General features: G+C 39.9%; 1 protein-coding gene across 1 annotated transcript; it reads right to left on the bottom strand.

Annotated features, from left to right (window-relative positions):
• Positions 1-2,304: 2,304 nt before the first annotated feature.
• On the bottom strand, positions 2,305-22,457 carry NSUN2 (NOP2/Sun RNA methyltransferase 2). The gene is made up of 19 exons (XM_052782120.1): positions 22,309-22,457; positions 22,080-22,237; positions 21,845-21,949; positions 21,609-21,714; positions 20,878-20,949; positions 18,257-18,341; positions 17,415-17,607; positions 16,934-17,008; positions 15,678-15,808; positions 13,060-13,133; positions 10,457-10,587; positions 9,748-9,844; positions 8,452-8,627; positions 7,828-7,920; positions 7,308-7,443; positions 5,923-6,003; positions 5,567-5,705; positions 4,728-4,767; positions 2,305-4,062 (listed from the first exon to the last, which is right to left on the bottom strand). Exons 1-19 carry the CDS (start codon positions 22,381-22,383, stop codon positions 3,657-3,659), a joined length of 2,373 nt encoding a protein of 790 aa, XP_052638080.1. The 5' UTR covers positions 22,384-22,457; the 3' UTR covers positions 2,305-3,656.
• Between the last annotated feature and the right edge of the window lie 191 nt (positions 22,458-22,648).

The following is a 22,648-nucleotide window of genomic DNA, read 5'->3' as shown; positions in this document are numbered from 1 at the left end:
GTAAGAATTGTTTTGGTGACTGTTCGTATCGGTTTTCCCTTTAGGAACAGACAAAAGTCCATTGCTAACACACCTGAAAGCCTTTAAGCCACACAAAAAGAAAACTGGGGTGGAGTCAATAATTTCAAGGGATGATAAATGGAAAATGGGAGTGGAAGATGCAAAGCATCAGAAATACAAAGAGGCATACAGATGAGGCAGGAGTGTACACCATGTTCCTGAGGGATGGTTTGGTGACAGAGCACCCGGAGTTACCCATCCTGCCAAAGCCATGCATGGGTAACTCGTTTACAGCAAAAAGCAGGATTGTAGGCAAATACTTATGTAGCCAACAGCCTGCTTAAAGTTCACCGAATAGGAATATCAAGCGCAGAAGTAAGAAACTTAAATTCCTAACACAAGCAGCCGCACCATAAGAAGGAAACCAGATTTTAGTCAAAACCCAGTACTCAGGTTTCTTTAAGAAACGCAGAGCAACAAATTAAATAATTAAATACAACCGCGTGCTTGATTCAAGGATCAGTGGTAGGTGCGGAAAACCCACTCGCAGCGACGGAAGAGCAGGGCTGCACCTGGAGGGTAGGCGCATCCCCGCGCTGCCCCGGCTCCCCCGGAGCGGGCCCTGGCTGGCCGCGGGTCCCCCCATGAGGATCGCCGACTGACCTTCCCCAGCGCCGGCTGCAAGGCCGAGCGGCAAAAACACGCAGTGCTGCCAGCGCGCCAGCCGACTTCATCGGGACGTTTGTTGGGAATAACAGAACTGCTGTTGTATCCACGCCGCTTCGCCCGGAGTTGTTGACAAGACTTGTCCCGGAGAGATAGCAGGGCAGGACGGTGTGTCTGCCTCGGCTCTGGCAGCAACACGGCACAAGCACACGAGCTTGTTTTCCAGGGTGGCTTTCCCACTGGAAGAAAGAAACACACCGATTTCCCTTTGCTGCAGCCTCGGATAGGGGTTGTTACAGGAGCTAAATTGCTTTCTTTTACAGCTAAGTCTGAATTTGAAGTTTATAGGCAGGAATTTTTCAAGGGGTCTGTATACTTCAAGAAGTCTCATTGACTTTTAATAGGATGCGGACATTTAAGAAAAAATAAATCAGCCCGGTGGCACTAGATTACAGTATACTAATTTTGCAGTGAACTAAAGTATGAAAATCCTAACAAGCTTCCAAAGCAATGACTAACATTAGGTAAATACTGAAGAAAAAGCTACAAAGGAATATCTCATGTGGCGTTTTCCCTCCTCTTCTTTCTAGGTTTCTCAGTCAACAGATTATTTTCTGAAGGCTCCAGCAGCTTCTCCTGAGGGCATTTCTAAGCAGAACATAAACAGACTATTCATTTAGATGCAGGAAATTCTTTCTTGTTTCCCCTCTATCACATATAAACCCCCCTGCCATCAGTGCAAACATCTACAGCCCTGTGTTTCTAAAACACAGCAACGTTAACCAGAGAATTCTCACATTTAATAGGGACTGCTTACAAGGATGGACTTACTAAGTCATGAACTTCAAACCTAGTGATTTTTAAGACTTTCACATTTTCAAACTTAACACAATTGCATGCCAGTTCTCTTTCGTCTTCCTTTTAAATTACTTACAGCAACCCACGTTCAAAACCACCCAAGCAGAGGTTCAGCCACCTGACCATCAGAGCCGCAGCAGCACATAGCTCAGCAGAGACAGACAAACAAAACACACCCCAATTTCATCGGGCCCCCAGCCTGGGAAGCTAGGACACTGTTTTCAGCCACTACCTAGAGTTTTGGGCATCTTCCCTTCTGGCAATCAAGGCAAGAGTAACTGGGACTTCGACTGAAACAAAGCTTGAACTGTTGCTCAGGGACATCAGTAAATACAGTAACAGCAGGCGTAACTCAAAACAAATTCTGGTTTCTTCAGCTAAGTTTTAACACTTGACCTTCTGATAATTGATGGAGATGATTAGAGCATAAAAAGATTAGAGGGATTAAAATCAGTCATCCTCAGGGTTGACTCCCGCAGACTGCGATGGTGATGAGGACTTAAAAATGACACTGGTCTTCCACCCTTCTTCCATTTCAAATGCCCAATATCTCAGAATAAACGCAAAGATATGAAAACCAATGTTAAGTTTCATGCTTGAAGTTTCAAGTTGCTAAAATTTTTCTCCTCATATACTTTAAGAATTAAAAATTTTACTTTGCATACACCTCCATTCAAAAGACAATTCTGCTATGCTGCTTTTCAGCCCAAGGAGCTGCCAAAAAAGCACCTGTCCAATTGCAGCTCCCAATTCAAAGAACAAACTCAAACCTTAGCAAAATACAAGGGCAAGAACTGATTTTTTATTAACCTATTTTATGGACTCTCAAGAGGAAAATGAGTCCTGTCAATGGTTCTTCACCGCATGAGACTAATATCTCAACAGAGGACATGGCATTATTTCACTTTTACGTCTCTCCCTCAAGAATACTCCCTCTGATGAAGTAGTTCAAGGGCAGGCATCAAAAAGGCTGTTGTAGCAAGGTACAGCAAATGGATCCAAGCCACATTAAGACTTCATCAGTAAAATGCACACGGTAAAATTCAGTTTGACAAGCAACACAAATATTTGCATCACCGTGGTCCTACAATACCTTGTACCACTGGTCACTTCCCTTTCAGGTCAACTTGATACAAGTACAAAGAGTACTGCTGAAACTAAGCCACAAAGGATGGAACTTATAAGTTTCTGAGGTAGCCAACTAATTTTTTTTTTTTATTAAGTCAGATTAAGTAAGTTACCCTTTTGGACCTAAATAACCTCTTTTAAACATCTACTAAACAACAATATATATATCACCACTTCTTTTTAAACTATTATTTCAGCTAGAAACAAGTATTTTGCAAAAATTAGAGATGACTCCCACTTGAAGAAATGACAGAGAAACAGATGACCGCAGTAGATCTGAGGGACAGCCACAGACTCTCACACAGGCACATTTCAAGATACGAGTTTGAGGCATGGTCAGCGTACCTGAAGATCTAGTTAATGACATTTACTAGCTGTGCCTGTCAGGCAATTCATCACTCTGAAGAAGAATCTCAGACATCGGTCTCTGCCAAAATGCATTCTGCATTTTTTTTTCCAGGATGCTGTGCACAGTTTTCTTTTGAATAAATGTTAACCAGGTTGTTAGTTAGATATCCCACATATGCACCTGTACGCATACTCACACCGATTCCCTTATCCATTAAAGAACCTGCGTTAAGTAGCAATCAGATTGGGTGGTAGGTGGGGTAAGCAATCGTAAGAGAAAAAATGTTTTTCTAGAACTTATGTGCTTTGAATGAAACCCGTTTTTTCTTCTGAAGGAATTCTTGACCAGTTACACAGGCAGTTCATCCGTACATACCATTATTCCATTTCAAATATGGGCTTTAGATTTTACTGGTGCATGGTCCATTGCCAGCAACAGACACAGAAACCCACCAGTAATACGGAGCTTAAAATGGTAAAATGAAGACACACTTGAAGAGAAATCTCTTTATCATTTTCATTTAAAAAATAAAATAGGTGAAACTTTAAAAGAGGAACATCCCATTCCAACCAAAATTTTAAAATACACTTCCATGCTAAAAGCAAAAGTCTGGATGTGAGACTCATGGAAGCTGCCAAGTAATAGAGAAAGAAACCTAATCTTTCACATTACTCGTATCTGTGTCTTTGCTTTCCTGGCTTACATGACTGTTGGCATTTTTACTAGATTGATCTAAATCCTCAATTTTATTTTCTACTTCCATAGCACTGCTTTCCACAGGACTGTGGGTAGATTCTTCACCTATTTCAGCTTCCATTTTTGTGACTAAATCATGTTCTTTATCTTCCACATCCATTCCTTCCTCTGTTTGTGCCAGCCTATGTTGAACTTCTTCCTCCATTTTACTTTCCGATTCCTCCTCTTTCCTCTTTGCTTTAAACACTTCAACTCCCATCATCCTCAGGTAATGAAGTCTCTCATTCTTGGGCACAAAGGCACGGAGTGATGTCTTTCCTTGCCAACCACACAGCACTATAGGACACTGAAGATCATCAGGCTTTCTACAAACAAGCAGTTACGTTCGGTCAACTATAAGAAAGTTAATCTTCAACACTTAATTTTATAGCCATACCCTGATAAATGAGTGCACAATCTTTAATAGTGAATGCATTTTATAACTATTCGTAGAAGACAAGTACATTGGTCTTAACTTCAATATCTAAACACGTACCTGCTTGTCTATACAAGCAAGCAAGCAAATAAAATAAAGCTTAATGCTATTAGATTTCTGCAACAGGTAAACTAATTTTCTGACTCTGGTTTCACAACTAATATAAGCAACAGCACGATAAAAGGTTACATTCAAAAAGTTCTCAAGAGCTTCTAATACTACTTTGCCAGCAAAAATGAACAATGAAAATGTTTAACTTTTTCTATTCCAAATGCTGGACTTCACAGGGAAACAAACAAATAAACAAATCACATGCAGTGATACTGTGGAGCTCTGGCAAAACTACCAGTTCTCCTTATAAGGCTAAATCCTACGGTTGTTTTAAGAATACACAGGCAAGAAAGCTTCTTTCCCTGTTACAGTCTTTGTATCCTGTCTGGCTATACTGTTGACCTCACTGCATCTCTATGCCTCCACTTCTGTTTTTGCTGAGTGAAAATCAATTCTTGTTCAAGTTTTAAAACTGCATAAATGAAAAGCAACCCATCTACTTACTCAGGGTCTGGGTTGTACTTCAGAACGATACTTCCCATTGCTACAGGGAAGGGGGGTGGGGGAAACAAAACCAAAACAGATGTGTTACTTCATACAATGTTAAAATGACTATAATTTGAAAATGGTCAAGAAAACAAGTTTTTAGATAGCCACACAGCACAAGCTGGTTAGCAGTTACCTACATCAGTACAGTAAACTATAGGCAGTACCAGTTTTTATTCCTTTTTTTTTTTCCCCGGACCAAAGTACCTATATAGTTACAAAAACAATTGCCAACCCTGCCCCCTCCCGAACCCCAAACAAACAAATTAAAATACATAAGAGCATGCCAGCCCAAACTTCAGAAAAATTGTTCTTCCCATTTTGTCTCATCAAACACTGAAGTACAAGGACCAGCAATGACTTGGAAAAAAAACAACATAAACAAAAAACTGAAAACCAGTCTTCATTTCGTCAAGCATCCAGCATAAATAAAAATTTAATATGAGTAGACATTGTTCCCCATAAAGATCCGTAGCATATATAAAATCTTTGTTCACGAGATATTTTAAACGCTGCCTCACAGCACTGCTTCACAGAAGTCACAAGCCTGGCAACTCTTCTGTTCTCTGGAGTTCATAAACCTTAAACGTCATCAGAAAGGACTACAGTTTCTAGTAGCACACTGGGTTTCAGTAATGCTTACTTTTAACTTATACTTTAACAAGTATACTTAAGATAAATTTAGTCAAAATTTTTAGCAAACACAGTTTATGTGACAGGATTTTCAGTCTTCCATGTTCAGTCTTCCATGTACTGTATAATAATAATTTTATAATAGCACAAATTAGAAGGCTTACCCATGTCTTTGACTTTCTTCTGCGTTTCACTGCTAAATTTACTTAAGAATGGATTTTCCTGGGTTAGCAGAATTTTAACATCTTCTATGCAGACATTTATAATCCTTGCATGAATGAATGGGTACAGAGTATAAATTCCCTGTTTAATAAATAAATATAGTTATTTCAAAATGTAATCGCTACTTTCTGAAGGAAAAATGTTAAAAACAGTATGCCCGTTAGCTAATATCGGAAAACAATTTTCACATTTTAAACCATACTGAAAATGCAAATTATCATCACCTGACAAAGTTAATGCCAGCTGTGCTAGAGGAAACCAAAGTATCACCTTTGAAAATACAATGCTATGTAATTACCTCTTGTGCTAATCTGAAAGCGCATCCAAACTGTTCACCATCACTGTTGCGAGACCAGACTTTTATCCCTGTGTTAATAACCTGCAAACAGCAAAGCCAGTAAGCATCATTAAGGAGTATAAATTCTAAATTACGACTGTGAACTTTGCTTTTCCTCACCTGCTTGACTAAAAGGGGGAAGAAAGGATAGTTCTGCCACAACATTTGTTCATTTGCACTGGACACTGAATTAAATTCATGTGAAAATTCATTCAAGGGAAAAAGGAATTCCCACTATCAAAACGTAGTGCTCTCTCAACATAAACGCCTTTTACTCCTTTCCATATTGAAAACTGAACACTGGTAGGAAGTGGCAGTCTTAAAATGAGGGCAATGAACTATTAAGGTCTAATTTTAATTCTAGTTTGAGTAAGAATTTTCTGGGTGATTCTGGGAAAGTCAATCAAGGACGGGATTTTAAAAATGCACAAGTGCTTAATATTAGGACACTATATCCTTTGTGGTACCCAAAGTCTCACTACCTAATGTAATGCACCAGTTTCTTAAAATTTTGCCAATTATGTAGCCATTTCCTGCTTGTGGGATAAAAGGATAATTATTTATCCATCTCAAAGATCCATTGCAAAGATGCAATGAATATCGCTGGAAATTTTCAGGATTTGACTGGAAGAGTCCCCGGAGTGTATCTGATCTAGCTTTGAAGGTAGGAAGGAAGCTGGACTAGATGACCTCATTCCAACTTAAATTATTCAATGGCTTTTAAGACAAATCTTTAGCATTTGCAAGGCATTTTCCATGGGGAGTCATATTACAAACAAACAAACAAACAAAATATATCATCTTTCCCTCTAATTCACAAAAACTACTTCTTATCCCATTACCATTCAGCTTAACAACTTTTCAAAATATTCAGTTGTTGAAATTACTTTGAAACAATGACCCCATGTAACACAGCCTGCTAATAATTCAGCTGAAGCTGTCCGTTATTTTTGGTAGGCTTTCAAAGATCTAAATACTTGTACAATTAAGGGGCTCATAAATACAACAGTGTCAATGTAAACTTGTGAAGGTACCCGAAGACCGCATAAAAATGCTGGTACACACACAGCAGTTATATATTACCCTTTCCCTTCCTCTACCTTTAAGTTCCCTTCCATCTGCCAAAAAACATACCAATTTTAATCTTGGAGACTGTTATTTACCTCTCAGAGACAACTCTTCATCTCTTTAACAGAGAGGGGATAGAGAGGAAAACACTCATTCAGACTGAAAAAAAAAGGCCTATCAGAGGGCTAATCCTCTATATAAACAATAAGCTCGGCAATAAAGTTCAAGGAGACATCCACTGATGCTTACGATCTCCATCGTGAAGAGATGAACCATACCTTCATCTTCTCACTGTTGTTCAGAAGCACATTCCTTAGCTCCTTAGAAACCATGTACAGCTGTCTCTTCTTTCCTTCTTGAGTTCGAGTTAGTAAATTCATCTTGGGAAAGGATGGGTCCAATGCATAAAACTTCCTGTGGCCATAATACTTGTTTTGATTAATTGAACAATGAAATTACAATCTCAAAATGCATGGGTTAGTCCATTTCCTTGAGCTATCTCTGCAAACACTTAACACTTTGGCTCCAGAACACAAAGGTTAGACTTCCTAAGATGCATGACATCAGAAAAAACAAGCTGTCATAGACACTAAGATACACTCAGAATTTCCACTGCAAACTATAGTTGGCTATTTTCATTTAAGAGTTTAAATGTTGAGGAGAGGGGCACCTTGTGTAAAGCTAGGGAAAAAGTTTTATGTATGACCAACTAGACCCATCTTTTGTGATGAACTGAACTACTAATATTCCTAAACTAATAGGAATCTTACTGCCAAAACAGAAACATTTTTTTCTTACTGGATAGGAAGGAACAATGGATCATCTTCAGGGAGAAACACAAAAGGGTCTTCTTTAAAGCCAAACAACTTCATTTTTTTAGACGGTGGTGGTCTATAAAGAAAATACCACTGTATTGTCATTTTTAGTAAAAGTTCTTGGTTTACAAACAGTATATTCAGTTTGTTTCATCAACACTTGGCTTATGGTAACGATAGCATGCCAAACAGAATACTGACATTTTTCTGTGCTTCACTGAGACAACACTACCCACCATTTAACGTTTTAAAATGAGGAAGTGAAAGCAGTGCTTGAAAACAGAAACCACGAAAACAAATAAACAAGAGATTTCTGAGGGAGAAATTGTGAACGCAGTAAAGCTCTTCCAAAGGTTAACTTCTGAAAGTAGTTTTTTTCCTTGACAGAGAAGAAACGACTAACAGACTTTGCAAATGCTAATAAGAAAAGTGGTTATTTTCCTAACTTGCTGAAATATGAGACATAAAATGTGGAAACATAGGACAACTGAGCAGATTAATTAATTCTTCTTGATCGACTTCTAAATGAGTCCAATAACAAAGAACTATAGAATACTCCGCAATTACGAAGCTGTCACAGGACAAATACTTAGACATGGTCTCTTACCCACATACTCCTTCCTTTTTGCTTTGCTCTGTGTCTGAATTCTGCAATTCTTGCATTTTCTTAGTGTCTTCACTTTCAGCAAGTGTTGGTTCTTCAGTAATACATTCAGAATCATTACCTGAATTAGCTGCTGTCGCTTCAGTATCTCCTGTTCTTTGTGGTAATTTCTGATGAACCTATTTCAAATTACAGAATTTTCAACAAAGCAAAAGTAGTATTTAACTTGTAACGAAAGGTACCTATGTTCTCTCTTTGCATGTGCTTAATTATTATCAATTTGTTAAGTGCTTAAACCGATCCATTTAGGCAGTTAATCTGATTACTAAGTCAAGATACCATTATAAGTTGCATTTACCTCTAGTACTGATCTGGACAATTTCTTACCAACTGTCCAAGAAAGCTATTTTTGTACCATTTACAAAATCATGTTCAAGCACTCACAGAGAAGGCTGTTTTAAGTCAGGATCTGCTGCTTTCTTCCTAGCACTCAAAGTGCCACACACATCCTGCTGCTGCACACTTTCTGTAAGAGTGCTACAACTTTAAACTTAGAACAACATCAACTATCTGGATGACGCTTGCTTCTGAATAAATGCTTTTTCCTTACTGCCACATGCATTTTACTCATAAGGTGTTCTAATAAAGCAAATCAAATAAATAGAAACAGCTAAAAGGGATTCACACAAGAAGTTTCTCTCGAAGACATGAACAATCTAAGAGATCAAATAAATCATGTCAACTTAAAATCCTGTCAACAGGATTTTAAAGACAATTGACAACAAATGGATTAAAGTCAGATGGCTGAAGCTGCTGCTGCTCCTAACAGTTTTACATCCATTCCCCCCGGCACTGACCTGCTAGACTAATCTGCTAGTGAATCACTCCTGAGCAACCAGCCACAGGGTAAGATAAACTGAAATCAGAATTAGCTTACAACACAGCAGAAAAAAGCGTTCAGCAGAGGGACCACACACAGCTGATGGAAGTGACAGCTTTAGCTACCCAGTCTAATCCGCTTCTGTAATTCTTTCAAAGCCTTAATTTCAGGTTCAAGTTTTATCTTTTTATTTTACTATGATTTCAAAATACCCCCTCCTTTTTTTTCCTATTTAAAAGGAGATTTTTTTTTTTTAAGTTCTTAAGAGATTTAGGAATTTATTTTTAATTGACACACTGAACTATAACTGAAGGGCAGATACAAAACAGTTATAATATGTTTTCTATTATGTAAGCTTTCAAATAAAATGTAGAAATGTTATTAAAAGTTAACATTGTAGCTCTTTTAAAAGAAGTTACCTTTGGCTGGCGTTTATTCCATGGCATTGGAGATTTTTTTATTAACACAGCCACGAAGAAACCTCCTGTGTTCTGGTGATGTGGCAATATCCTAAGACTGGAGTTGGGGAAAGAAAAAAAATGTTGCAGTGTATTCATCAGCAGCATTCATGCTCTCACAAAGCACTAGAAGTGTCACATTTATATTTACTTTCACGGTAAACTAAGTATTCCTAGTCGGATTGTGCAGATTTAATTTATCAAGCTAGAAACAGGACCTAAAATAGAGCATTCTAGCAAAATAACTTGCATCCATGCAACGCATTCATTTTACCATTCACATCTGAGCTTTAATGACTCATTTCTAAACACTATTTTTAGAATAGTTTTGGAAAGTCTTTCTTAGCACATAAGTCACACTGTTAAAATGTTAAAGTTTTACATACTTTTCCAGTAATTTTGGCTACGTATCTCTACTGCATGCCAAGAATCTGACCTGTTTGTGTGAATATCTAATTCCTTGTAAGCAACTTTCAATAATTTCTCTCAGTTCACTGGAATTTAAATATTGTGTACTGCCATTACAAATGAAGCAATGAAAATACACTCAGACCTATACAAGCACAGGTGTATACTCCAACACATTCCTAATCTGACTTAATTGTACTTTGCCCACTACCATACAAAGTAACCATCAAAACTTCATAAAATCTACTCTGGGAAAACTTACCAACGCTCTAGATTCATTGCCTTTAGCTTCTCTTCATCTTTTACTGGAAACATAGTGGGACGTATTTGTGTTTGTCTGTTTGAAGGCACATCTTTCCACTCTTCAAACCACTGTCCATCTTTCAGCATTACCTTCAAAGGAGTAAATATAAATACTGTGAAGAATATAAGTCACCATTTCACAAGTTTTAATTAAAATACTTTCAAACCAAGGTTCAGATGCCAAAACCAGAAGTTATATTCTGGTATAGTAAATTAAGTTCTTTAAAGTGCATTGTTCCTTTGTGCATTGTATGTCTGCACTTAAGAGCAGGAGACTCTTGACAGCTGTACCTCTTTGCTTCAGTTTGTATGCTTCAAAAAGTGTGCAGTCAAGTAAAGACTGGTGCAGAATCAACTGCAGTGACCTCTGGTAACCTGTTAGAACATACAGAACACCAAAATCCAAAGGAAGGGCAGTGGTGGAATATATCAGATTAGTAAGCCATCAGATTTAGGACAGGCTACTTCTTTTTCTCCATCTGGGGATGCATGGGGCAAATGCATAAAATTAATGACTGAAACGAACGCCCGTTTCTGTTGTTAAGGCAACAAAATAGAGAAGTCACAGCGATGGTGACTTCAGGACTGGCAAGTACGATGAAGTGCTTTCATATACCTCGCTGTGATTGACTTAAAGGTTTAATTAAGTGTTCCACTGGAAACTGAAATGTAAGATTTATCTACATTACAATTTCACTAAGAACGTTAGAACACAGATTTCAGCATCATGAAGTCTGGCATTTCTCAGCCACTGATCTGATCACACCTAAAATATTGTGCCTTTGCATGTTCCTGAAATAGAAATGACTGTATTTCCAGAATTAGCATTTCAAGACCAAATATACTACATGTCACACTGCTAGATGCAGACAAGATACACTGATTCTGAACTGCTCTTCTTTGGAAGTCATGAGTTCAGCTTGAGAGAAACAAACAATGGGACGGATAAATAACTGGAAGTGCAAACAAGTCTAGAACTATTTTGGATGTACTAGAATAACTGCCTAACAGCCCTGCTCTGTTCAGTTTTGGTTTACCAGCCTAACCACACAATGTAACTGGTAGAATGACAAAGCATCAAAGGACATGCCGAACTCTTCTCTATTGCACATTTCACTAGCCTCTTGGTAGGGTAGGATGAAGACTAGAAGTCTGGAGTTAAAAAGGTCTCTTCCTTAAAGACTCTGAAATAATTCATTGGAGTTGGCTAAGTGGCTTAAGGAGAGAGTACTGAACGCTATTTCCAAGCACCTAAGTGTCCCTTGAACAAAACCTTATTTTTATTTTGCTGCTTCCAGAGATTTATAGTCAACTGATGCTCAGGAATATTCAATGTAATCACTGGTGCAGAGTGCCCACTTAACAGACCTTTCACCAGGAAACAAAAGACTACACCAAGTAAAAACAGCACCAAAGCAAGCAAATACATCCAGTTATGAGCTAGCCAATGAGGCTTGAAAAAATACAGTAGCAGCAAATAAGGGCTGAAGAAAGTCTTGCAAACTTTCAACAGATTTTATAAGCCTACGTTTTAAAATATCCATTAGGGAGATTTATATTTCAGCTGCAAAGGCAGAAATAAATGTTACAGGGAATACAATGTACTCTTAATGATCTTTATATTTTGTAGCTTTATACAGTACCCAAAAAGTAAAATTACGATCATAAAGCCACAGTTATGCATTTTACATTTATCCTTCAGGTACAAGCATACAATTTAAACTTCTGGAACTGTAAGAAGAAAGAAATCAGCTGGTTTCTAAGCTGGATTTCCAACAGCAGAACATAAGCAGATCTTTATTCCATGCATCTTGTTCATTAGCCTACACACAGGCATAAACCTGCAGACTGCCATTGCAAGAGACTAGTGAAATGGTGAGAGGAGACAGAACAACCAATGGCATTGCAAAAGCACATGCTTGTAATTAAAATTTAATCGGAGCTTCTTTCCCTACTACCAGGATGGCCTTCTACTCTTCTTGATTGTACTCTTAACAGGAAGTTGAAGAAGCTTTAGGGTTTTTTGTTCCCCCCTGCCCCCCGTTTCCAGAATTGAAATCACATCAGGCCTGGAGCAAAATACAGATTCTATTCACATTCTAGGATTACTTACATCACTGCAGGTTTTATAGCTTACTTCCAGAAAGGATTTAACAGCTTTTACTTCCAAATGATTTGAAGAGACCAGCTAAAGAACTGTAGAATCTAATGCTCAGACTGTAAAGCAGAGGAGGAGGGGTAACTTAAAGGGTGGCTGAAACCATGTTGCCATCTACAGGCCACATGCACACGATAGAAAAGGGAATTATATTAAGAAAGTATAGGAGACAGGCAAAGAAAGCTAGAGGAAAAAGAGGAGAGCAGATGAGGAGACAAGAACTTACCACCAGAAAGATTTTTAGCCCTCTCCCCTGCAATGGTATATTGTCTAAAACTCTAAAGAGCAAATCACTACCATTACTTCAGCGCAACCTGACGTTCTGAAATGTTACACTTAAAAATTTTCCTAATTTAACACTCTACCACAGACCAAGAACTTCACAGAAATATCAGGTTAAGTACCTTCCATTTTGTAATTCCTGGCATCCTCTTCAAACCTGGTAACTCAGAAGAGACATCAGCAAGTTCTAAGGCACCTGAAATCCCAAGAACATAAACATTGTTGAAAACAGAATTTGAGAGTTGTGTTCCTAATTAACTTCTGTAAAAATAGTTTTCCTTCAAGACCATTTTAAGACCACTGCTTTTTAAAACTTTCAAGGAACAAAATGTTATACAATTACTACCCTGTAAATTAACAAGACAGTAAGAACTATTCATAATAACTACAAAAGTTTGCAGCCTATAAATTAACTGAAATATAATGGTTAGATACCTTTCGTAGCAGCTGCATAGAGTAATACTCTACAACCTGTATCATTAAACATCAGCATTCCAGGCAATGCAGTCATAGAAGTTTTTATTCTCACTTACTTAGTATTCAGATTTACTACACTGATTAAGTATTTTTCAGAGAAGTACTCTTTCGGGATGACTAAGCCTTTTAAAATGCTTGATATATTCTCATTTTATGGACTGACAATCTTAATATATTCCAGTGAGAGAGGAAAAAGAATTTATTATTTTTTAAACGGAAAATTCCAAACTGTTTAACAGTAAGGGAAGTACTGTCAACCTAACAGGACAAAAGGCTATGTGCCTAAAATATGTCAGATTACTACAAGAAACATCAACAGATTATAATTTAATCTACTGAGTAAAAACTTTAAGCTGCCCCAAGTCCAGAAAGAATGATATAAAAACTTACTGTTTAACTAGGTGATCTCCCTAGAGAAGAACAACCTTAAAATTTCCTTTTTTGTGATTCTGAATACTTAGTTATTTAACAGTTAGGTAGGCTTTTCCTCATGTTGTACACAATTTATCAACCTGTTCTACATGACTAAGCATTTACTCTCACAGTGACAGTTTAAGCAAATCTTTAAAATAAATGAAGTAGTGATACATGAATTCTTAGACAAATTCCAAAATGACATTTCAAATCTGATTAAACTTGATGTTTGCATCCATCCTTTGAATATTCCTGCCTACCCACAGCATGACTTCAACCGATGCCTCAAGACTACACCAGACCGATCAGGCACTAAACAGTCGGTCAGAAGTACTACACAACTTCCAGTAGAGAAACATGGTACAAAAGTGCCTTTTCCTTACTCCTTCAGCCCTAAGGCAATGCAATCTCTGATCTGCTCCACAAGTAGCAGTGGAGGAACTAAGTTAATGCTGAAGAACCAACGAACATTCTGGACTGACCTGAGCAAATCCTCGAGGTCCAGAGCCCCTTGCAGACCGCTGCACTACCTCACCCTTCTTTAGCTACACCTGTGTTCAAGCCCCGAGGATAATGCTTGCTCACTGGGACACGTCATAGCCTCCAAGTCAGCCCCAGAATACCCCCACTGCGCAGAGACAAGATCGAATGCCACAGCCAGTCAAGATCCTGACTTCCAAGTACTGAATTTGCCCCAGATGCTGCAATTGTTGGCCTCCACTAACATCCATACTGCTTCATGCTCCTATCCAAACTAGTCCTTACTGCTTTCCAATCTTGTCATCGTTAAACTTAACAGCCTTCAATAAGCCAAGCATGCTATAATTTACTGGAAACTCGTCTACGTTGCTCTTTCACTCAGTCTGCCAAAGAAACTACCTCCAAATAAAAATGTCCTTTGAGTGGAAATTAAATAGTCAATTCCTAATTATCTGCAGGCATTTTAGCTAAACTGGTGTTTCTGAGACAATGAAATTTCATGTGTAATTTGGGGCCAGAATAGTGACTGGCACAAAGAAAACATTACACAAAACGGGCTATTCTACTTCCAGAACCAGCTCAGCTCCAGGAGCCATACAGCTGCTTCTGCTCTGTACAAGGCTCAACTTAAAGCCTGTGGAACTTTTCATGCAAAATCCAATCAGATATCTCCAAACTTCAGGTTACTGACTCAGAAAAAACAGTGTCCATCAGCTCAAGGCCAGAGATTTGGGCTACTAAGCCCTACTATCACAAACTGATGCAGTGCAGCTTCCCAGCTCATCACTTAACAGCAACTTAAGCAAGCCTTCATATGCAAGTCAAAGGTGTAAAAAAAACCCCATGAGCTTAAAGACATTAAAATTCCAAGCATGTCAAAATGTGGGTCAAAGGATGCTAAAGGTATCAGTGACTCTCACCTACTGGTTGCACAACAACATTCCTCTAACTGCTTAAGTACATTCTGGGCTTTTTACTCCTACAGCATACAGCAGTCATGTCCCACACCACGTTTTCCAAAGGAAATACGAATGTCCGACATGGACTCCAACCAGTGGAATCGGTTAGCAGAAGCCAGATAACACAGACTGAATTCCACTGATCTGCAGAAGTCTTTTGTGCATCATTAACACAACTTCTTCAGGTTTCATATTTATTTGCACCCCATGTAGGCCCATTTAAGACGACCGCTCGTATCAACACCAATGAAATCCTACCGGTACCAAAAAATTGCTGCAGTTTTGCATACTAGGAGCATGTTACCTATGCTAAGCTTATTACTAGTACTATCATACACACATCCTTTTCTGGGCTGAGAAAAAAAAAAAAAAAAAAGATTTCCCCACTCTGCCCAAGCTTGCATTCTCACCTTGACTCTTTTCCAGCAGAGATGCGATCACAGCTTCATTTTCGATAGGATTCAACGAACATGTAGAATATACCATTCTCCCGCCTTCTGCCAGCTGTTCAACACCACGGGTTGCAATTCTTAACTGCAATCTAACAGAACACTCTTGGTCTAGCCAGGTATCATTCAGGAACCAGAAAGATTTGCCATCAGATTTCTTACAGGTGAAGCTATATTGCAGACACATTACTCTCCATGGACTAAGCCAGCCCTTACCGAGTTCCACAGCTGTCACCAGTACAAAAATTAGTCAGTTTTAAACTAAGTCAGCTTAGTGGAGTCTATACTGCAGACACACTCACAATTACACCTATTAAAACAGCAATCAGGTCAAATTTTCATGATAACTTTCAACATAACATTCTGTATTTTGTTCTTTCTAGTGCCCCATCAAGTTTATTATAAAGTACTCAACACTAGAAAAATAACACCCCAAAACCTCACTCTTCTCAGAAATCTAGAGTTAAAATGAGGAGCAATCTATTACAAAGATTATGGATAACACAGCTTAGCTAGCATGGGCCTTCTGAGAAAAGTATCACTGAGCTGGATCACCAGCTTATACCCTACCTGCATACTTAAAACTAAAATAAAACCTGGAATTATGAATGAGTTACCAAGCAGTAACAAGTCACCACAGGTCAGCTGAGTCACAGTAACTGACAGCATTCCCAGCTTGTTACAAACGCACAGTAAAATGTTCTAAGCTTTTTCATCTGTGTTTAAATTACTGCTTTTTACCATGTGCCTGCACTAGGCTAAGTACTCATTCACCATGAGTTAACATAAGTCAGTCTCAGGTAACTGAAACTGTTTATGTATGATCTCTAATATTCTGAAGACTTTAAAACATTACTATTAAATTTTACAAGTGTCTGTATTTTCCAAGAGTATTTTACCTGCCTAAATGCTAAGAATCCCAACCAAATCATTTGTTCCCTGTTTTATTAGCTACCTTGTCTAAATTAATTCAATGAACATTAATGTCAGATATTCATAAGAATACAAGCAATTTAGATTCACACAGTCCACTCCTCATATCTGAAACACTACACTTTCTCTGAAAAGCACATAAGCTCTTGATTTGAGAGAAAAGTGACTCTTCTTAGTCTCTGCTTTGTCATATATTAACATGTGAATGCATGCAGATGTTAAAGATATGGGAAAAGGCGGAGAGAGAAATCAAAGAAGTGCAGATGTGTAATAAGCATTTTTACCCATGGAGCTGCAAACTGTTTTGTGTTGTCCACTTCTTCCATACATCAATGTTTTTCCTCATGGTTCCATCTCCACTGTAACAGAGGTTGAACAGATTCGTATTGTTTGTGGGTAAAGCTCATTTCATGTCCACGTCATTTATAGCGGCAAAAAATTAACTGTCCCTCTCCCGTGTTAACTAGTTCTCCTATGCTGTGCTGTTCGTTTCTACCATATCTTTGTATTTCAGCATCCTGAGTCTAAGTCCAAAATTTGAAGCCCTTCAGCTGACCAAACTTAAGTACCACTTGGAATGAAAAAAGTTCACCTTCATCTGGTATCCCCTTACCTAAGACAGTTTTAAGGCATTTGCCTGTTTTGGAAGTTACTATAAATCATAACTCACTGAGCAACTCAAAGAGCAAAACTCAGTAACACAAAAATCCTAGCACCGCACTTAGTGGAGTAAAATCTCTGTATTGAAGACTACGTGCAAGATACCTGCAGGGGACATCACACAATATCCTGTCATAGAAGAGGACCTCTTTTCTTCCATCAACATCTATTTGTAGATTAGGAATGCTGGAGGCATCATGATTTACCACCATGATGCACGGACTGTTTAATCTCTTAGCCTGATGAACCAGCAAATAGCAGCGCTTGTTGTCGACATCATTAGCAATTACAAAACCCTCTGGAAAGATAAAATAGTGGGAAGATGCTTTACCATTCAACAGTAACTTTACATAGTTTATTGCCTTATCTTCAAAGTTGTGTAAACCTTTCACTAGAGATTTTTTACTTAAAAGACTGCTTATGAATAGAGGACCCCTTACTGAACATAAAATAACATAAAGTACGTCGAGGTTTAACTGATGTGTCAAATACAGTCTCAAGAGTTCTAGAGCTTCTGTGCAGCGGCAATAAGACACAACTAAGGGCCCTTCAACTTTTCACTCTCAAAGTAAAACCCTTATAACAGAGAAAACCTCGACTGCCACCAAAGACAGTCCCCGTACATGAGCAGATTTCCAGAAGAACGCAGAAAGAATCCACTCCCCCCAACTTCACAGTTTCTGTGGGCAGTATTTTCTGTAAGCATCTAACTGAAAGTAAAGATTCTGAAGCTTAAAAAGAAGACAAGTTCTCTCCTTCAAGCCAAGGAAGCCCACAAAGTTTCAAGGAAAAAGTGGGGTACTTCCCATCTCGTATCACTCAACCACTCTGGGAATTCAACATGCAGTTAAATGCAGTTACTTATCTGTGATATTAAAAATAATCTTCTACAAGAAAAAGCGGAAATTCAAAGTCACAGAATTTTTTGGTAGTTTTTCCAGACTTACTGGGAAAAGGAACATTCATGTCTGCGTGCAACATTTCAATGAGTTGTGCAGTCTTAGATCCCGGTGCAGCGCACATATCTAGAATCTACAAACACCAGAAAGTTAAAAAAAACCAGTCCTACCTTGTATTTTTTAAGTACTTGAGAAATTTACTATGTGTTCTAGTTTAAATTAAATACTTTTGCATATACTTGCAGAATTATGAATGTTCTGAACACCAATTTGCAAAAACATAAAATACAGTTCTGTTCTTTGCATGCTTTATCTCTGAGGGTCTAAAATATAAAAAGGACTTTAGTTCGTAGGGAACAAATACATCAGCTGAAAAAAAATTTGAAAGAGAAATCTGCATACAGATATGAGGATACGGTCCTTTTATCAGCTCACAAGCAATTCTGACTGACGTTAACTGGAACTTTCTATATACACACACATATAAAGGGCAAAGTTACATTCAAGAGCAAGTAGTACTTCAACTGTCAGTAAATTAATCAGAGACTATCTGACACAGTTGAATATATAGATTTTGTAAAAATGAGCTGCTGCCCCTCCCCATACATTTGCATTTTAACGCAAAAAATCAGGGCAGCATAAACTGCTTGTTTCTATATGCTGGAAGAAGCACTTGGGAAGTATTTGAACCACGCTCAGGCAGCAGAACAGAACAGCACACCAACACCTGATTTCTAGCATATTTCTCCCTCCCGGTTCATTACAAACTTGGCTTGTGATCATTGTCATTCATAGAGACGCTCTCACAGCAAACCATTTGACAGCTAACACTCTCTTCTTAAGCAAGGAAGCTCATAGTCTTTCCTCTTGCCTAGTTAACAGATTTTCAGAAACATATGACTACCTCCTGGACCTTTAGTTCCAGTAAAAGTTAGCTGAAATCGTGCAACAGGATAAAAGATGGGGATGGATCTGCTCAGATCCTCATGCAAGCCCCTGGCATGAACAAGACTAAACTGGAAGACAGACCCCAGAGAAATGCAAAGAGCATTTACTGAGAGCATGTGATAAGGACTGCCATGCAGCAGTGTTAATGCATCATGAAACACACTCAGTAAGACAGTGTCGTATCTGCCATTTAAAGTAACGCTACTGGTTTCTGCTTACTGAACACAACTACAGAGAGGGTGGGCAGTCATCAAGCTGATCTTTGTGTGAGACGGGAATCAGCATGTAAGACACGACATACAGAACACGCTGGTTAAACATGAAAAGCAACCTGCAATTCTGGTCATAACAAACAGCTCAGAAAATAAGGCACTAAGGACCATAAAAGGTCCTAAATGGCAACAGCCAAGGCATCATTACAGCAGCTATTTGCTGTCTTGTCAAAAGAGAGGATAAAGAATGTATTCTGAGTCTGATTTACAAGCAAATTTGTGAAATCTTACAGGCCTTTCTGTAAAGTGCTCGCTGAAATACAGTGACCAAAGTTAAACATTCAACACAAAAAATGTATACTGCTAGCTTAGTATATGCAATATAAGTAAGGTGTGTGCAAAAATATTCTCACAATTTGTGTTTCATATTAAGTTGAACACATTCACTACCTGTTCCAACTCCAAAAAAACCTCAAAATGCACCTGTGACACATTAGGACTGAACATAACACTGAATTCATTATTCATTTAAGAGAGATGAGAAGACCCTGCCTCACGTAAAATAGCCATCAGCCTTGTGTCATACATTGGGTTGAGGTGAGAGCAGGAGAGAACAAACTGAAAAGTTATGGATGCTAAGTAATGTTAACATACAAAAACAAATAAGTACAAACAAGTCTTTAAAATATGTAGGCCAGAAGTTTGAAAAACTTAAAATTTTGAGATACAGCATGAAAATTTTAAGAAAGAAGTGCACAACGTGCCTGCTTGAGGTAGCAAGGCACTTCTAACTAGCTCATTAACTTAACAGGTTAAGAGAGTAAGGCCACCTGACATTAATTCTGCAAACAAGCATAGAGTATGAAAACATCACTAAGGTTAGAACAGGAAGTCTGCTACCAAGGTAGCCCCATTCCTACAGTCTGCCATTAGAAAATATCACGGGCATTCCTCAGATGCCTCAGTTAAAAAAGTTAGCAACCTATACTCTTCAGCCACCACCAACAGCATGTTTCAGCTCACCCAAATTATTTTGCCTAACAGATTTATAGAGCAGAAGTTTGTAACTCCTTCAAAAGGCATAGAGGGGTGAAAACTACCTGGTAGAGAACATTATCATTTGGATGTGGAAAACTACATCTGTTCACAGTGTGATGGGTAGCAGGAAGTTAAAAACAGTCATCTTACTTTAAAAGGGGGTTGAAACACAAACATGTAACTGAGATGCAACTCAATACATTTACACTTTGAAAGTAAGATTATACAACTACTTAAAACCTAAGTGTTTTTTACAGGGTATTACATATAGCTGGAAAAGCAGATGTTCCTCTGACAGGGTATTTGTGATCTGAACACCAGTTGACTGTTGCTGTTTACATGCAGAAAGCACAAAACATAGCAACACAAACCAGAACTGTGTATCAGCACTGATACTACTGTTGTAATTTATAGTTTAATCAAACTATCTTCTAGGAAAAAACTCTAGTGCACTGTATGTTCCTGAGTTACCTTATGATGAGGGTCAACATTAAGCAGCAGAGGTGGGATCATGCTAACAGCCTCCTGACGACTGATATTTCCCTTGAAAGAAAAAAACAACAACAACAAAACCAAACTCCTTTATATTCCACAAAAGAATGCGTTTCTTTTGCAATAAACTGTTTAAATCTCTCTATATTAAATTAATAAAGCAACCGAAACCACAGTTATAAACTTATGATTATATTTTATTAGCATTTAACAAAAAAAACCCCAAAACCCCACCACGCAGTATTTCACCCAATTGAAGTTTCTGGAAATTGCATACTTGCTCCAATTTTATTAAATCTACGGATGCAGTTTCTGCTCAAAAGAGATGAGAAACTGGCTTCAACCAAGTGAGAAATATCTGTCACAAAAGGTTAAGTCTTGTTATGCACACACGTGTGCTTTTTACCAGGTTTAAACATCTGTCTTCTAACAGCAAATAACTGTTTTACAGGGGCTCATTTTCACATTCCCAAGTAAAAAGAACCGCAATTAGTTTAGGAGAAATATTTGTAGCTGCAGCTATGTGCCAGAGCTGTGGGCCGAATTGCTGCCAACAGCGCCCTAAAATTCAGGTTCTTCTGAGCCGCTCGCCTTCTGAGAGAAAAGGTACGGCCTCAGCGTCTCGCAACACATTTGAATAAAACACCGCTTGGGATATGAAAGGAAAAAAAAAATATAAAAAAACCCATCAAGATCTATCGAAAACTTACACATTCCGTCTCGCTAACCAGAAACTGATGAAACTTTTCCAGTTGCGGTGACTTGCGCAGGATCTTCCTGCTGAGGTTGGTGTGCCAGGCTAACTCTTCTGGGTACCTGGCGGGGGGGGGGGGGGGGGGAGAGGGGCAGAGGCGAAAGAAAAGCGACAGAGAAGGAAACGGATTTGCCAGGCTGGCTGTGGGGCAGGGGCAAAGGGGAAAAGGGGGAGGGTGTCCCCCGCCCTTACCAGCTCAGCGGTTGCGGCATCTCCACCTTCTGGCCGTCCACCTCCAGGCCCCGCAGCTCCCCGAAGTACTTCTCCTTCAGGCAGTGCAGAACCTCTCTGGCGTGGCTGCGGGGCAGAGGCACTCGCACACCCGCGGGAGGCCACGCACCCACTCCGGGCGGCGGCCCGCCGGCCCCGCGGCCCCTGCCTCCGCTGCCCGGGGAGGCGGCGGCCCGCCCTGCCCCGCGGCGCTTACCTCCGGTAGCCGGTAATACGCAGCGTGGCGGGCAGCGGCTCCCTCAGCGCCGCCATAAAGTCGCCCCACTCGCCGGCGGGCACGATGCCCAGCGCCCGGTAGTACCGCTCGAACAGCTCGTTCTCCTTCACGATCTCGGGGTAGCCGCCGGCCCAGCCCTGAAACGCGCCGCCGCCGTCAGCCCCGCCGCTCCCCGCCGCTCCCCTCCCCGCCCCGGCCCGGCTCTCACCGCCTGGTCCCCGCCGTCGCCACCCCGCTCCTGCCGCCGCTCCTGCCGCCTGCGGTCGCGCGCCCGGCGGCCCATGGCGGCCAGGCGCCGGCCGAGCCCCACCACACGCCCCGCCGTGAGGGAGGGAGGGAGGGAGGGCGGGCGGCTGCTCCCGCTCCCGCTCCCGTTGGCCCGAGCGGCGGCCAGACGCCGCGTGCTCGCGCCGCTACGCGCGTGCGCAGGCCCGGCCCGGCCCGGCCCGCCCCTCCTTCCGGGCTGCTCCGCGCCGCCGCCGCCGCTGCCGCCGCCCCGGCGGAACTTCCGTTCCCGAGCTCCTCCCCCGCACCGCGGCCGCCTCCAC

This window comes from Harpia harpyja, chromosome 1 (genome assembly GCF_026419915.1).
Source record: "Harpia harpyja isolate bHarHar1 chromosome 1, bHarHar1 primary haplotype, whole genome shotgun sequence".
In the NCBI taxonomy this organism is placed as follows: Eukaryota; Metazoa; Chordata; class Aves; order Accipitriformes; family Accipitridae; genus Harpia; species Harpia harpyja.
This window is presented reverse-complemented; position numbering and strand designations above follow the sequence as displayed.

Excerpts from the sequence above, each read along its gene's own strand:
- NSUN2 (XM_052782120.1), bottom strand. The coding sequence starts at position 22,383 with ATGGGCCGCCGGGCGCGCGACCGCAGGCGGCAGGAGCGGCGGCAGGAG. Across the intron at positions 15,809-16,933 it reads AACAGTTTGCAGCTCCATGG|ATTGCAGTTAAGAATTGCAA; the intron begins GTAAAAATGCTT and ends GTGTTCTGTTAG. Across the intron at positions 10,588-13,059 it reads CAGGAATTACAAAATGGAAG|GTAATGCTGAAAGATGGACA; the intron begins GTACTTAACCTG and ends ACTCCTTTGAAG.